Source organism: Phalaenopsis equestris, unplaced genomic scaffold, assembly GCF_001263595.1.
Source record: "Phalaenopsis equestris unplaced genomic scaffold, ASM126359v1 Scaffold000174, whole genome shotgun sequence".
NCBI classification, from domain to species: Eukaryota; Viridiplantae; Streptophyta; class Magnoliopsida; order Asparagales; family Orchidaceae; genus Phalaenopsis; species Phalaenopsis equestris.
This window is the reverse complement of record NW_018164616.1, coordinates 696518-706717: the sequence shown is the minus strand read 5'-3', so window position 1 is coordinate 706717 and position 10200 is coordinate 696518. Positions and strand designations below refer to the sequence as shown.

Genomic DNA, 10200 nt, shown 5'->3' with positions numbered 1-10200 from the left:
ATTTACATATATACCACCCAATTCTTATCTATTTATACATCGAACCCTAAGTCTATCAGCTCTAAGTATCACTATTTTAACTTCTAAAACTGAACTACATCTTTTCATGCACAAGTAATGTGAAGTATACGTGAAATTTGAAGTTCATGTCTTATATATGTGAATACATATGAATTGAATGGTATTTATGTAAATCATTCCTTTTTGAAAAAATTGTAGTGAAGTGACATTTGTCTTTAACAATTAGTCATTGCCATTAACATATGCATCACAAAATGATCGTTCAAGGAATAGATTTCAAGAGGATTACATTATTTAATGGTACATTTTGAATATCACATTATAAACACTTAATTCTAATGTGAAAAAAAAAAGACCCATTTCCACTTTTAAAGGGTTAAAAATGGTTGTATTTAGGAAGATTTGGGTGGTATAAATGTAAAAGAAAAATAAAAAATAGGTGTTAAATATGTAAATACACAGGAATTGGATGGTATGTATGTAAATTCGTAATTAAGAATAATTTCATTGGATTTTTTAAGGCACAAACGAATCAAATATTTCATTAATTCATATATTTCTCTAGATCTTATGTGCGCATTAATGTGCTCAACCATTATTGGTCAAGCTTGGAGAGCATTGAATAAGATTTTGTTGCCTTATATTTAATAACATTAAAAACCTATGCTCGAGAGGGGTCATTAAAAACTCTCACATCAACAAAAATAAATAATAATCATAATAATTATTATTATAATAATGCCACTTGAAATTTTTTTAGTTTAATAAATTCACCTCTAAGTTTTCATATATTTATCCCCTTTTACATTATTGTTTATATGTTTATGGAAAACTATAATCATCTAGAAAGTATATGATATGCCCTTGATATATTTTGATTATTGGCTAGACTTCGTCGATAGCCCCCCCTCAATCGGTTATGGAGTGGGTCGGTCGGCTATCTCCTCTGCTAATCGCACCGCTCGCGACCCTTCTTGCAACAAACATTTATTCTGGTTAATTGAAATTGATCAACTGACATCTGCCCAACTTGGACCATTTGATCCGACTGAACATCTTTCAGTTATACAATATGAAACTTTTGGGGTCATATATAGATATATAAGAATTGTGTGCTACATGTATAAATTCGATATTTTGGTTGCCGGCTAGCCTTCATCAGCCAGTTTCAAATATAAATTCGCTTTTTAGTGTGTTCTCAAATCTCCGCGGCGGTCGCTTTCTAGGTCACATGACCTCTTAGCCATCCGGTCGAGCGGGTCGAGCTCTAGTTAGTCCATTAGTTGTCTCATGTCATATTCTCTCCACTCCATCCTTCCTACCCCAAATATTTATTTTGCTTAAACTAGATTGATCTGCTGACCACACGCCAAATTTGAGAGGACCCCCATACCCTTTTAGTTATACAATATGAAAATTTGGGTGTGACATATAAATACAAAAGAATTATGCGTTGCATATTGTAAATTTCTCAAAAAGTGAGAAAAAGAAGACAAGATAAAAGAGACAATGATGAAAATTCACATGGGCTGCTTTGCCCTCACTGCAACGATGATGCTCTCCCTACACTGAGCATCGGGCCATTCGGTCAATAAAGCTCGGCAGGCCCGAAACAACTGCACAATTCCCCACTCCCAGCTGAGCTGTTTTACTCCCCCTTTACTCCCATAAAAGAAAGATCAATCCCACTAACTCAGAATCCAATAGAAATTAAAGATCAAAAAAGAGAAAAAAATATCGCACAGATGCATTCAATTGATCCACAAATCTTTTACAGAAAGTCAGGAACCCCGCGCTGAAACAAAACTCGAATTTTGCGCAGAAGAAGAAACGAAAGATTTCTAAAACAGTCATATTTGGTGGCCATCATCTTCTTCTTCCCAGTTCTTCTCCCCACCCATCAGCGATAGAAATTAGCACAAGCAGTTAAACATTATACAGAGTACACACCCTCACCACCCCCCTCATCTTAAACACTGCTAACCTCTAATGATTAGCAGTTAGTAGTACATTTTAAAAAGTTCTAGAAAGAATAGAAATTTCAACGACGAATAGAACTACATTTCCATTTTCCAAACAACATTGCTCACCCCTGCATCTTGAGATCTCTCCAAAGCTGCAACTTTTGCTCTGTGATTACCGGTAATGGCGGTGCTGTTGCTCCTCCCCCTCTCTCCATGCGGCAGCTCGTTGGCTTCGCTGATTAGGCCGCAGCGTATATCGGCTGGGGGAATGAAGCAGTCTACTGAGAGGCCGGGAACATTGAAAGCAACTTCTTCGATTGTCCATGCTTCTTCCATTCTGGTCTTCGTGTGGCTCATTGCTTCGTCTCCGAAGCGAAACAGGGTGACGATGGAGCGGCCGGAGTGAGCTATCATGACTCCTTCGACGGGGCGGTAGTCGTCCATGAAGGAGTTGATGGTTGTCTCCCAGTATACAGTGTCGCCTCCGGTGGCGGTGGATTGAATTCGAGTTAGGTGGGAATCCTCCATGTGAATCAAAAGTCCGGTTTTTTGGCTGAAGTAGCCGAAAAGAACGTGCCGTATGATCTCCGCTGTTCCCTCACTCCTCGCTTTCAGTGTCTGCGGGTCGGCTGTTAGCTTAAGAATGAAGCAATCCTCGCCATTGATCTTCTTCTCGCCAATGCATCGCGCATTGGCAAACATGCTCGCCGTAGTCAGCGGATCAAGGCCCTGCAAAAAAAATAAAATAAAATGAAAAAAAAAATTAACTGAAATCAAGAAAATGCAGCAAATTTCTGAAACGAATCGATGAAAATAAGCCAATCTGCACCTGAAGTGAGCGGCGAAGTGGCCGAACGGGACCTTTAGCGGCGTGCGCGCCGAGCCAAGGAGTGTGACGCCAGACGAGTTTACCGTTGGAACCCGCGTGCACTTTGCTCCCACCGACGGCGAGCTCGACGTACCACATATCAGGAGCCATTTTCCACAGCACGAAGCCACCGGACTCCACCGGCGAGCCCCTGTTCTTGGTCACTTTCTTTGCTGTTTCATACTCCGCCGCCACCATCCTGAGCTTCCCCATCGCATACGCGTTGCGGATGGAGCTCTGCACCTTCATCCCACCGGACGCCGCCATGTACTGCTGAAGAATGTACTGCGCCGACGAGCTCTCCTGCAAAATTAACACATTCTCTTCCTCAAAAATCAGATTTTTAGCAGCTTGTTTCGGCGTAAAAGGGTCAGAGGAAGCTAAGCTTACTATTGGAGTGTCCTTGATACTGAGATGAGGAAAAGGATCGAGAGAGCTGACGTGAATGGGAACAAGGGGAGCTCCCATGACACCAAGTAGAAGGCGGAGGTCGGAGCGACGATAACCGCTTCCACCAACGCCGGTAGCGGCGGGGGAAACAGAGGGAGTGCGAGAAAGCTGACCTCGAACCCATTGCCCCCATCCCTCCTTCCTGGAGTCACCGGAGGCACCGGGGAAGTCGTCGGCGGCGTAAGGATCAGGCCCCTCCATTAACGGCGCGAGAGCTTCTCCCACCGGCCGAAAACTGCCGGATCTACCTATAAACGGCTCCGGGAGGTTGGAGAAAGAATGGCTGCTCTGGTGGCTCTTTCTCCGGCGAGGAAGCAAAAGGCCAACCATCGGAGAAATGCTTCTCGCTGGACTCTCAGACCGCGAGCGAAACCTTGACCTCGATTTGCCCGGTGAAAGACCTCTCACAACTTCCTCCTTCAAAGCTGAGAAGAAGCCCTGTTTCTTCTCCATCTCCGTTCAGAAAGAAACCCAGCAGAACTAAGGCAAAATAAGGAAAAGAATGGCAGGAGCAGAACAATAAAACGTTAACAGAGTTGCGGAGAAGTATTGAGGGAAGACATAACGGTTAGATCTGGTTATCAAATTTGTAGCTTTTGCTTAAATTGTCAAAAAAACAGGAAATAGGGATTAGAAACAAATGAGAAGGAGATGAAGCAGAATGTGTTCGAATATATTTTTGGGGAGTTGGTGAGAGCGAGCTGGATTGGGAAGAAAGAAGAGCGACCCAACAGAAGATGAAGGCGATGAGCACAAGAATTAGAGAGTGGAGTAAAGAGCTGTTAGCGACAGATCACTTGTTGCCGGTGGCAACTGGGAACTATTATTCGAGGAGAAAACTGGTGTGAAGAGAGCCGTTTGAGATGAACCGGGTTGCTAATAAAATACAGGATTAAGGTTAAAAATGTAAAATTTAAAAAGGACCTAACGGAAGGAAACGGCGAAGCACCCGCCGTCGTTAAAGTTGGCTCTTTGGCGCGGTCACATAACCGCCAGTGTACTTAAGCTCGGTTACGACGTAACGTGGCTAGAGTAACGGTGCTCGCGTAACGTGGCTAGAGTAACGGTGTCCTATGAAGGAACCAGTATACTGTATTCGTCAACATGGTTGGTAAGGGCACCGTTAATTGAGCTTCTGGACGGAAAAGAGACGGCGGAGTGGCCGACCATCTATGTCACGTGACCTTGCCGTCAAATATTTCCTTATAATAAAAAGTGGCTGTTAAAAAATATCAAATTGTTATTTTTTAAAACTATTAGGGGTTCTCCGCCCCCCTCCACACCACCCGCCAGTGTACTTAAGCTCGGTTACGACGTAACGTGGCTAGAGTAACGGTGCTCTATGAAGGAACCTGTATACTGTATTCGTCAACATGGTAAGGGCACCGTTAATTGAGCTTCTGGACGGAAAAGAGACGGCGGAGTGGCCGACCATCTATGTCACGTGACCTTGCCGTCAAATATTTCCTTATAATAAAAAGTGGCTGTTAAAAAATATCAAATTGTTATTTTTTAAAACTATTAGGGGTTTTTAAGTAGCTCAGTAGAGCGCGATGTGCTTTATTAATTAATCGCATTAGTATTTTAGTCTTTGTTCATGATGACTCAAGAGTCCATTTATTTCTTACAAAAGAGATAAAATTATATTAATTAAATTTAAGATAGTAGAGTAGCTAATTATCATCTTAGTATAATACGAAAATTCAACATGCTCAACAAAAGGGAAAGAAACTAATAATGATACCGGATGTTTTTACGTGGGAAACCCGAAAAGAGAGAAACTACAAGGTCTGACCCAACTAAAGAGTTTCACTATAAGAAGATGATTATAATTGCAACCACTTGACAGACTGGAGCTTGATTTGTTAGCTCATCTAGCTCAGCTCATGTGTCACTTTTCTAGTTGAACTCGAGTCGGCCATCAACTGGCTTCTCACTTACACCCCTATTTAAATTGACTGGAGCTTGATTTGTTAGCGCATCTAGCTCAGCTTATGTGTCACTTTTCTAGCTGAGCTCGAGTCGGCTCATCAACTGGCTTCTCACTTACACCCCTATTTAAATATAATGAGCAAAAGAATTTTTGTATCAGGTTTCAATTATGTTGAGGGAGTAATAAGAGATTCGAAAGTGGGGGTCTCATTGGACCATTTTGATGCTTCTATAATGGCCATGAGAAGATTCGGAACAAGGGGATTGTGACAACATAGTTGAGTCAAGTGGGGTTCACTCCCATAAGCCCTTGTAGTACTATGTCTTGAGATCATTAACAATAAATCAAAATCCTCCTCACTCTCTCCTCTTAGTTGCTCGCAGACTTCTGTTTATATCACGATTCCTTCTCAATTCTCTTTCATTTGAAGTTGACAATAAACAATGAGGCGATCATCGAAACAATAAGTTTGAAGTTGGTGATAGAGAGTGAGGCAATCACATGCCAAGGAAGGGATGACGGAGCCGCGCCGGTGCACTTCTTTTTGTGCTAAATCCCTTAAATCCATAGTCGAACTTAATAAATTCTTATTTATGTTGAAAAAGCCGGATAAAATTATATTTAATGGAGCTGTGGATTTAAACACCTCATGAAATCGATCAATTTTAATTGAAATTAAACTTTGCTCAAGCGAAAATTAAATCATTAATTTTAAACTAATACATTAACTTAATCAACATCCCCTAAGAATTACAAAGCCAATTAGTGAATCATTACACAATGCCCTCAAAACATCCCCAATTAGAAGATATTTCTATTACAAGATTTTATGTTACTCCCAAATCCATCAACAAAATGGTCCCAAATTAGAAGAAGAGTTACTCCCAAATCCATCAACAAAATGGTCCCAAATTAGAAGAAGAGTTGGAATGGCAAAGGATACAAAGTTAGGTTGATGCACTAAAAGCCTTAATTGCATTTATTCATTACCTTAAACCCCCCTTCTCCCTTGCCCCATTCCAACCAATTTTCCCTTCATTAATTAGACATTCTACCTCCCAATTTTTCAACAATGAGACTTTCATGAGAGTTTGGTATCTTATTTGTAGGTACATATTTTCTCCATCAATCTACATTCTTTGTCTCTATTTGTATATTTGCTCCATTCATTTATTCATCTTTGTACTTCAAGGAGACACACACACATATAGGACTTTTACATAGATACCACACAATTCTATGCATTTATCATTGCTTAGCGCAGTTAAAAGTTATTGTGGTGCATTTGTAAATGTTGGGAAAGGTTATTCGTAACAGTTTCTACGAAGACTGCTGCGATATTTAAGAGTTTACCAGCTTATACTATTAATACTGTGAGAACCAATGAAAGCACTTCAAATTTGTTGATTTTGTAGCATTTATAAGTTTTGTGAGATCTTTAGAAGCTATTAGCATTTAGATGTGCTGCTAAAATGAATAAAAAATACTTCTAATTTATAAAAGTTTATAAACCCTATAGTATGGTGGGCTATGGTAGCACTAATAAAAACACTACTAGTTTGCACGGGATATGGTAGCACTAATAAAAACACTACTAGTTTGCACTGTGATAGATAAATGTTTTTAATTGTGGTGGTATATATATATAATACACTACTAGTTGATTTTGTAAAAATTGAAGTTTAGATTTTATATATGTAAATATATATGAATTGAGTGATATGTATGTAAGTCCCTCTCTCCCTCTCTCTCTCTCTTAAATACCTAATATATTAAATCTGGCTGATCTAATGTAATAAAAAAACTAGAGTTTGTCAAAGTTTTGATCTTGAAGTCTAAGTTGACATGCCCAGACCTTATCTTTAATGAACTCATGACTTGAATTTGATTTTTAATTCCTCTCTCCCATGTTCTAACTCGAGTATATAAACACTTAATTTCTTAATTAACAAAGAATTGATCATATGTAACTCAAAATCTTTTATTTTTTTTAATTTGATTGAGATAATTTAAGACAAAATTAGTTTTGTAATGAAGTAAAAAACAGCTTGCTCAAATTGATCAAACATTGCATAATAGAGATATTCGTTCAGAGTTTAAGATGTTAAGATTTTTCACTTATGAACTCGACTGCCAGCTCCTTTCGGCCTGACTAGGTTTCACTTAGCCCCAACCAGGTTCCACTAGCTGAGGTCAGGTTCCAATCAGCCTAACCGAGTTTCATTTGTTCCGATCAAGTTCCAGCCTATTTGACCTTCTGACAGGTTTCAGTCAACCCGACAGGTTCCAATCAGTCATCTTCAGCCAACTGCATGCGACTAGTGGCATCATTGTAAATTTATAATATTTGTTGTCCTATAAATGTAGGAGCACTATTTGTAATGAAAAAAAAAAGGAAAAATACTAATGTGAGAAAAATGATTACCATTCACTCCTCTCTCTCTATATATCTCCTTATTTACATTGAATACAGTGGATGTGATTAACATATAAGCTTGGATTCGACATGAACATTAAAAGCAATTCTTATTTTATAAAAAAACCTAGATATAAAATGATGATATTTAAGACATTTTCTATTCTAATCATCGAATAATCTATTTTGCATCATAATAATCAATACCGCCAAGACAACTGAAAATCATTCTGATTTATTGCACATAAAAGCTGTGCATTTGACCATGTGGATCCAAATTAAATGAAACCAGTTCACATGAACATATTCTGCACTAAAAACTAGCTTTATTTAACAGCCTTACTCTTCATTGACTTGTAGACAAACCTTAATCATCAAATAATTAATGAAAAAAATATTAAGTCAAATTATTTTAATCAAAATTAACTTGAGTATGGACTAATTTGTAATTAATTAAAAGTATGTATTACAATTATTTTAAAATGATAGATATTATGGTTCTAATTATTTTTTTCACTTTTAACTTATATGCATTTTTGGCAACACTAAATAGGTATTATGATAATAATGTCTAGGAAGAATCTCTTATATAAGTAGAGTGATTAGCATTAATTACTCATTACATTCTGCTAATTAAAATGATTCCTTTTTAAATGTAGAGCCATTCGCATGGATCTTCGATAATAACCTAACTTTGATGCCTCATTGCTGTAATTGTACTATGTTTTTAATGTGTTAATATAATAATAATTATGAAGTTAAACCTAACACAATCAACCTCCGAGCTTTACTAATGCTCTCATGAACTGAATTATTTTACAAAAAAATATGATTAAAAATGGTTGTGTTTAAGATAATATAATAAGTTAATGTCACTGCCACACATAATGAGTGATTTATGAATAGAGTCTAATTTTTTGATAATGACCGTTTCCACTTTGCTCTACATCATTAAATTTAAAGTACCAATGATTTATTTAATCATATTAGATTAGTGTGTTAATTGAGTTTTTTTTTTTTTTTTTTTTTTTTTTTTTGTCATAAAGTCATAAACACTTCTAAATATTTTTGTTGAATTCTTTTTAGGACATAGTATCTCATATCATTCGTGAGTATATACAATCCGGTGAAAGATGTAGTATTATAAAAGAGATTTCTTAGAGGGAGAGAGAGATGTACCAAAAATCTTAAGCGGGAACCTTAGAAAATGTAATGAATGCTTATCTCTGATCAAACAGAGGAGTGTGGCCCATCACAGGTTCCCAGAGTTATAAGGTTTCAGAGGGAGAAAGAAGAGAGGGAGAGAGAGAGAGATCGGAAGCCCCTGGGCTCTTCCGTCTTTTTCCTCACATTTTATGCATAAGAGAGAAATTATAAACTAATCAACATAATACATCTTCTACAATACCATGAATTTCTATGATGTGAATGTCAGTGTTAGAAATTTATGTTTGAACTTTATGACACAAATTCTAAAAATACATGATTTTTACATATCAATAATGAAGTAACATATACATGTATTCATGATTATAAGATTTTATCTTAAAGAGATAGAGTTTCTCTCTCTAACCCCTTGAAACTTTCTGTACTTTTTAATAGATGGAAATGTACGAAGTGTGTTAGAAGAGATATGACCCATTCTCTGAATTATGCTCTACTTAACTACCATCCATTAAAAGAGTTACTAACCAATAGGATTTATGATAATTTAATAAATTAATTGATTTTTATTATTAAAATCAATGACATAAGTTAGTAACCCTTATTCATTTTAGGGATTACATGAGTTACAAAATAGATGTCATAAGTTATGAGTTAAGAAAATAAATAACTTAAGTTATCAAAATAAATCTCATAAGTTATTAAAATAAATGTGAGTCATAAATAAAAATTTAACAGTCAGGTGTTGCAAAATAAATGTGAGCCATAAATAAAAATTTAACAGTCAGGTGTTGCAAATATAACATCTGTCCCTTGTCTTTACAAAGGGATTGACAAGTGTTCTTACTATTCATGACGGCTTCTCTCGATAGCTGCTATTGCATGGGTGTATTATGATGTCCTTTTGGGAAGAATGAGCATAATTGGATCACAGACGGGTTCGATTTAGCTACTTCGGTAAGTGGGCTCCAAGGGGGTCTAGTTCAGCCACTTCAACAATTGGCCGCTTTGGTTCTATTACTTTGACAAGTAAGCTAACTTTAGCAAGAAAAATATAAGAAATTTCAGGTACACCGGTATATACGTATATGTCGGTAATTGCATATACAATTTCATATTTTTAGAATATCAACCGCACAATTCTTAAGTTCTTACATATATTACATGAAAGCATTAATGTTTACATTTATGCCACTTAACTTTTTAATACCACATCAATAATATCATCATCATTATCTTTTTAAAAGTGAAAAACATATATTTTTTTTTTATTTTTATGCAAAAGTTTATGAGGTCAACAAGTTATAAGTGTTAATGTCAACTTTAGGTGCTAAATATATAAATACGTAAAAAGTTTGTGCTATGTATGTAAATCTTAAAATCA

The 10200-nt window shown here is 36.9% G+C and overlaps 1 protein-coding gene across 1 annotated transcript; it reads right to left on the bottom strand.

Moving 5' to 3' along the window:
• Positions 1–1742: 1742 nt before the first annotated feature.
• Positions 1743–4170, bottom strand: LOC110022222. Its single transcript, XM_020721052.1, has 3 exons — positions 3244–4170; positions 2815–3156; positions 1743–2714 (listed from the first exon to the last, which is right to left on the bottom strand). Exons 1-3 carry the CDS (start codon positions 3754–3756, stop codon positions 2079–2081), a joined length of 1491 nt encoding a protein of 496 aa, XP_020576711.1. The 5' UTR covers positions 3757–4170; the 3' UTR covers positions 1743–2078.
• Positions 4171–10200: the final 6030 nt, after the last annotated feature.

Excerpts from the sequence above, each read along its gene's own strand:
- LOC110022222 (XM_020721052.1), bottom strand. The coding sequence starts at position 3,756 with ATGGAGAAGAAACAGGGCTTCTTCTCAGCTTTGAAGGAGGAAGTTGTG. Across the intron at positions 3,157-3,243 it reads GTATCAAGGACACTCCAATA|GAGAGCTCGTCGGCGCAGTA; the intron begins GTAAGCTTAGCT and ends TTAATTTTGCAG. Across the intron at positions 2,715-2,814 it reads CACTTCGCCGCTCACTTCAG|GGCCTTGATCCGCTGACTAC; the intron begins GTGCAGATTGGC and ends TTTTTTTTGCAG.